This window comes from Pygoscelis adeliae, unplaced genomic scaffold, assembly GCF_000699105.1.
Source record: "Pygoscelis adeliae isolate BGI_AS28 unplaced genomic scaffold, ASM69910v1 Scaffold298, whole genome shotgun sequence".
Classification (NCBI taxonomy): domain Eukaryota; kingdom Metazoa; phylum Chordata; class Aves; order Sphenisciformes; family Spheniscidae; genus Pygoscelis; species Pygoscelis adeliae.
The window spans coordinates 2,963,072-2,970,123 of NW_008825303.1; the positions used below are offsets into that span (position 1 = coordinate 2,963,072).

Below are 7,052 nucleotides of genomic sequence, written 5' to 3' on the forward strand. Positions count from 1 at the left end.
CGTCGGGGCGGTACCAGAAGGCAGAGCAAAACCGCTGCAGTTGTAAGGGTGCAGGAACAGCGCCCGGCGGAGCGCTCGAGAGGAGACGGGCACTGGTCCGCCCCGCAGCACGTGCGCCTGCCCGCCCAGACCGACTCGTCACCGACGCCGGCCTTCTCCGGCCTCCGCTTCCCTTCTGCCCCTGCACCGTTTCCACGAAGAGTTAAAGCCCTTTAAAGAGAAGAAAACAACAGGAAGCGGAGTTATGCGTGCAAATGCCTGTGCTCCAGACCAAATCCTATCCCAAGCCAATAAAAATGCGCCTTGCGAAGAAAAAGAAGGGAAAAGTCTTCATTTGCGGCTGTGGAGCCAGCAGAAGCCCGGGAGGCCACGGCCAGCACGGGCAGGCTGCCAGCCTGGCCCTGGGGGCATGCCCAGCCCCGGGGCTGCCTGCGCCGTGCCAGATTCCCCCGGCGTTAGACACGCAGTGAGAGCAAAGGGGATAATGGGGGGACTGAGCGTGTGGCGCGCAGGAGAGGCCAGACGTCGCGCCGCTTTCCAAACGCCGCAACCCACCAGTTGTCCGAACGGCCCGACGGCTTCAAAGGCCAGTCAGGTAACAGCAGCCCAAGGACGGCATCCCCTCGCCAGGAGAGATTTACGGCTGCCTCACCCTCACCCGTACGCTCGGCCCCGCAACGGGACTGGAGAATAGCTCATTTGCTCCGAATAATTTATAGATCTTTTTTATTATTGTTCATTTTTCTGATTTCTCGGAACCGCAGCAAAACATTTTGTGCCTGCCACTTCCATGGCGCTGGGGTGCTGCAGGGGCCAGTCCAGGACTCACACTTGTTTCCATACCTCCGGATTTTTTCCAAGTGGCAAGGCAAGGGATTTAAAAAAAATCAATGAAGCAAAATGTTTCAGGCCAATTTCACTGCTAAAGTACGTGCTGTGGCTCTCTGAAAGCCTGGTGTCCTGGAAAAGCTGGCAGCAGCCACCACACTGGAGCAACCGGTCCACGAGCCCTGAGCGTACATGGATTTGGGATGTTCCCGACCGACTTCCCGTCCTGGAAATCGCTAGATAGCAAGCCACGAATGCAGTTTCTTCCTTCCCATCCTGAAGTGGTTTAGAGGGGAAAAAAACAACAACCAGGAAAAAAAAAAAATGAACCATTACGGCCATTGCACCGTTCTTCCAAGAATAAGCAGTGATCTGCAGCGTGTCAGTGATTCGTTCTGCATTTCTGAGGCGCCCCGTAGAAAAGCAAGAGGCAAATTGATCAGAAAGGCTCTTTGGCTTTGCCACAGCCTTGGCACAGGATCACCTCTAAAATTTATCCTGCCACATGATTTTCACATCAGATGCCAAAAAGTACTACTGCTTTACAGCAAAAGCTAACCAGGCCCAGCAATGCAAGCATCTGAATGGACAATTTACTTTGTCTCAAATCTCAAATGCCTCTATAATAGAAGAAAAGCAGCTGTACTGCATACTCCAGCTTCCTGGCCCCAGAGCACTACCTAAACTCCCCAAGCCCCGAGGGAGGGCTGTGGAGGGAAGAGCTGGAGGAGGTGGCAAACCTCTTTCAGGGCCTGTGCCTGATTATATGGATTGAAGTAGCTCCAGGGCGGCTCTAACTTCTGCCTGGGCCTGGCTCCACCCCTCAGCCAGTCCCCAAAAAATGAAGAAAATAGAATGAGTGTTTGGGGCTCCTGTGCATCTCCTGGATTGAGCAAATGACCGGGTTTAAAAAAAAAAAAGTTTTCATGAAGATGAGGGGAAGGACGATTTTGCTGAAGTCACAGGACCCTGAGATGGGTTTGAGAAGAGGATAAATAATTGAAGCAGCTCTTTACCGCCAATTTGAGAGATGGTTATGGCGCAGCGTAACTCTTTAGAGATGTGAAGTTTCATACAGTACAGAAATCCCTATCTGTACCCTAGGTAATCCAACAAAAAACAACAAAAGCAAAAGGATACAAAATCAGAACATCCTGGGCATCCTTAATTTGGCCATTATGTCTTTTTAATTAAGGTGTTTTACTCATTAAAAGCGTGGCACGCAATTTCATAATCCTATTTTAAGCTCCAAAACTGAGCTTCCAACGTGCACATCTCATGGGGATGAAATCTTTAATAAAAAGAAACAATGCGTGTACACCTAAAAAACCCAAAAGCACAAAAATAAACCTATCTCATTTGAGTTTGGTTTTTTAATACCTCAGACCAAAACAAAAGTGAGCTACTATCAAAATTGACCTAATTGCATCATAGCTCAGAATAAGTTGATCCTTTCACTGTGTATCTGGCTTAATAGCATATATTGTATTTTCACGAGCAGAGTGACATCGCCACCCTTTAGGTCAGATTTCAAGGTGTAGTGTCACCAATCCAGAGACATGACAGGCTTTTTATTATGTTTTCTGTTTACAATTTTGCTTCAAAACTTCAACAACACTTCAGATGCGCGTAATCCTTATTGAAACTGGCTTGATGCGGATTACACCCTGAAGCACAAAGGAAGTCTTATCACTTATGGCCAGTGTTTTAGGAGCTTATAACTGTAATCAGGTAGGGATTATATCAGCATGATCCATATTAGCTGAATAGTGGCAAAAAGCTTTTTTCTATTTGACCTTCCCACCCAGGGCATGACAATAATAAAAATGGTATAACATGCAACAAACAGGTACCGCTGAAGGTGGAGTTACCATCCACTGCAGGCAGCAGATAGTATTTTGTAATTGGAAAGAAAAATTAGTCATTAATTAGTGGAAGCAGATTCTTGTATGGTGCATTGTTATCCAGGATTATTTCATTAGGATCTGCTGACCCAATTTCTGCATTGGAAAGGGAATTACATTTTTTCACACTATTGGGAGGGGGAAAAAGAAAAAAAATCAATAACACAGACTACTCAAATTTTTAAAAATATGGTTGCAAACAAGAGCAGGTACCTGTATTGGTATCTCTACAAAAGCCAAATGAAATGAAAACCACTACAAATACATAATCATGTCTCCACTAGAATCAGATTTTGGTTCCCTTAAAATACATAATTCCTAATTAAAACATATGGAATCCAGCTAATATAGCCTCATGACTAAGGGATTTAGTGAAGGGCAGGAATTTTTTTATTACTGCTATGATGGTCCCCTCTGTCACGGGTCATCCTTAGCTTACTCCTCCTGCAATTGCCCTGGGGAAAGCTGACTCAGATAAATTAAAAGAGCTTCATTTGGGAAGCTTCCCCAATACACGAAAGGATTCGCCTCCTAATCTGTCAGAATCCAATAACATTAAAGCAACTGCAACCTGCTTATGGCTTAGTGGGGCTCTCTGAGCCGATGGGCAGGACCCGCGGCCCAGCACCAGACGGGCAGCAGCGAGGAGGGACAGGACAGGAACCCACCTCGGAAGTGGCAGCAGGAGAGATCTCTGCTGCTGAAATATTTTGTGCCCAAGTGCTGCAAGCTCACGTGAACCAAGTGGTTCAGCCACCCCAGGACGCTGCCCATCGCCCTGCACTCACCCCTTCCCCACGGCCACGAACATGGGGCCCTCTGCACAACACGGGACGCATCTCCCTGGGGTCCTGCTCTCTGCTCCTCATCCTCACTGGCACAAAAATACATCTCAACATGTCTGACATTTATAATAAAACACCACCACAGGTGTGCTTAATGCTCTGCCCAGATCATCTTACAACCACTCACCTGTGTGTCTCAGCTCAGCAGACTGTCTTTCACAAGGCCTTACAGGGGCCCTTTGGAAGGAGACAATGCCACAAGCCCTATTTCCAAAGTGGGGGACAGAGGAAACAGCTCCCCCAGAGCCACTCTGTAGCAGGGACAACCCTTCTACTGATACTGAGCTTACACAACCACCACAGGCAGGCATTTTCCCTTTCTTATAAACTCCTCTCACTTGCTAATCATTTTCATGTGCCAATCAAGTAACGAGGGAGTCAGGGAACAACATCGCATCACATTTGCCGCATATTCCTAGAGAACGAGATCACCAGAGGAGTTAAAGAAGCCCCTTCTGCAGAGGTCACGGGCAAAAAGGGACCCTCATAACCTCCTAGAAGCAAAGGCTCAGGTTACCTTGGAAGGCAGCTTGTCCTGCCTGGGAGCAGATGTGGTTTGTGTGGAGGACAAGGGAAGCGACGCCGGCAGGGTCAGCTCTGCTCCTCTCCCAGTGCAGTCACTTGCAATGGGTGTTTTGCGACCTGCCGCCCTCCTCCGGCACGCAGCTCGCCTTGTCGCTAATGGGAGATGCGTGTAAAATTCTCTGCCGGGTCATAGCAGCATTATTTTTTAAACAGGTAGCTGCATTTTCTGCCCGTTACGCTGCTGGAGAGGAATCCAGATGCCACTGTATTCCCGCTCGTGCCAGCCCAAGCCATTCCTGCAGAGGCAGGGACAGCCCGCACGTGAAATCACCCCAGGGGAACGGCCCTTTCCACGCCTGCAAGCACCTCAGGGAAAGTTGCTTTTTCCTTTTTTTCCTTCGGTTTCAGCTCAGTGAATAACACTTCAGTGCTAAGCACAGCAGCTGCAACAGGCCTCTGTTTCCAGTGTTTTGGGACCTGCTGGATTTATTGCAAAGCCTGTTGGGAGAGGAGCACCTTCTGGTGAAGTTACCTGCAGCTTATGCCACCTGGTGACAAAAGCTAACGCACCTCCCGCTTGCCCTGTCACGAAGTCTAAGATGCTGCAACTTACCTATTGCCTTTAATCCCGCAGATATTAGTGTAACGAGATCCAGTGGCTGGGGGTTGAATTGAAAATACACACTTAATTCGCCATTTCAGTGAAAGTAGTTAACAAGCAGGATGGCTTCGCAGGGAGCGGGGCAGCCTCTCCCGCACTGGCAGGCTACATCAAGACCAGATGCATCTCTGGGAGACATGACTGAGGTCAACCATAAATTAACGGGCTCACTGCGAGGGGAAAGAAATAATAATACTGGGTCCAATTGCATGGTCTGGTATGAAGGAGGCCGGATGAGATGGGCCGATGAGTCCTTTCTGCGCCCGTGAACTTTCTGAGTCCTTCTTATCCGGAGGGGAAAAAATGGCAAGGCCTCCCTTTGCCATTTTACCATGGCTGATTCTTAATCAATAGCAGGGCTGGCAGTAGCTCTTGTGCAATACCACTTTCCCCAGAGCTGGGCCCTCTTCCCCTGCAATGCTCCCAACCCCTGCTGGTCTCAGAAGAATTGAGCCCAAAGCTCCACATAGCAATTCAAATGCATCACCAGACATTAGGCCACCGGGTTAACCACTGTTTAATTTCGTCACATTTGTTTGTGAGTTATGTACGTGCCTTTCTTTTGTCAACATCTCCTTTTAAAAAGGATATTGATTTTGTTTTCAAAGGCTCTCGAAAATAAAATGAATGACTACATTCTAAGGAAGAGTCATTTTCTCAACAGCTGTAAATAATTTATTGTTCGCAACCCACCCAGATCAAAAGATACTTCATCAACTGATGTGGCAAAATCTGGTGCAAGCTGCATTTCTATTATCTCAGATCCAATTAACCATTTGGAGCAGACTAAAACATAACTAGATCAATCCAGAATCAGATTAATATCCAATCCATAATCACATTAATCACAATCTGTCCATAATTAGCCATCAGATAATCCCATTGGACAGGAGGTGACATGCAGTATCCCATTATCTCATTAATTATCTATTTTCAGTATCAGACATTGTCCCCAAACACAAGGGAATGTTTTTTAAAGGAAAAATGGACGGGGCATTCTCCTTTTGCTACATCCTCCCCACTGAAGCCCGCAATGGTTTGGCGTGGGAGTTTTAAATTTCTTTGTTTTTACATGTCCTGTTAGAACCAAGAGCTGTTTTTTTGAAAGATGCCATCTTTTTAAATAAAATATGATTATCTTAGGAAGATGGATAAATAAAACATTTGTTTCATGTGAACAAGTTTATGAAAGAAAAGAAAACCCCTCATCAAAGGTTTTAATGGTAACATGATAACAATAGCTTTGCAATGCTAAATCTTATTGCAGATGGTTCCTGTCCTTTTTTGTAATGTAAGTGAAATTGTGTTCCATCTGTTTTAATTTTATAATGGACTTAATCCATGGCTGGCTCTGAAAGAATCAGCATTTACTGCCTTTGCAATCTGCTGCAAACAAAAAAATTGTTACCGTTTCCCCCTTCTAGAGGGAACTTGTATTTCTGCTTGGGAGGAAAAACCGAAGAGTTGCTCCGTAGCGAGTGGGAAGCGCTGCTAGCCAGCCTCGCCCTGTGGCCGGGCAGCCCCTGCCAGCTCTCGCACCAAACCCAACCGGTATTGCCCCGAAAGCAGCTGGAAACTCTGGACACTGGGTGGAGGAGAGCAAGGAGTAATCAGCGTGGCAGGAGAGGCTGCATTTGGTTTTGACTAGCAAATGCTTCCAGCAGTTCCAAGCAACCTGAAAGCGGTTTTCCAGAGGTCCCTCCTTACTTGAATTATTCTATGATTTTATGATGTGCTTTCCCTTTACCCACCCTCAAATGAACCAACAATTAACCTGTTTGTAAAACGTGGTCGTATCAGGCTGGTTTTATGCCTCTTGGCACTACCTGTAGTCGTTGTAAAGTTTTTCGCACATCACCTAGAGGAGGTTCAGGGCTTTCAGCATTTCCATGGCAAGTCCTTTTTTGGGGTTTTCTACTGAACTGCCCGTGCGGCACTGCCTGCCCCGTTCCTACCTGCCTGATCTCGAAGCGAGTCCAGTCCCGCCGTGCCTGCCTGGGCAGCGCACTGCTCCGTACTGACACAGGTGTGCCCACAGCACAGCTTTGCGCCCGCTTGGAAAAGTTTGGCTGGCTCAGCTCTAACCTTTCCTGTTCCTAAGCTGGCGGGGGGTTTGGGAGAGCAGAGAGGACCCTGCCCTCGAGTGAGAAAAGGGATGATGCAACATGGAGCATCCCTGCCAAGCTGCTGTATTCTTAGACGTGTCTCATTCTCCTATCACTCTGACATTTTATTTTTGCATTTTATTGTTAACACATGCAGATACTGACTCACTCAGGACTCTCTGGA

General features: G+C 47.2%; 1 protein-coding gene across 1 annotated transcript in view; it reads right to left on the reverse strand.

Moving 5' to 3' along the window:
• ETFA (electron-transfer-flavoprotein, alpha polypeptide) overlaps positions 1 to 334 on the reverse strand; it is a 34,835-nt gene extending 34,501 nt beyond the window's left edge. The window contains exons 1-2 of the mRNA XM_009330111.1: positions 303 to 334; positions 15 to 210 (exon numbers count right to left, since the gene is read on the reverse strand). Coding sequence (XP_009328386.1) covers positions 15 to 210; positions 303 to 334 — 228 coding nt within the window. The remainder of the gene's footprint in view (positions 1 to 14; positions 211 to 302) is intronic.
• Positions 335 to 7,052: the final 6,718 nt, after the last annotated feature.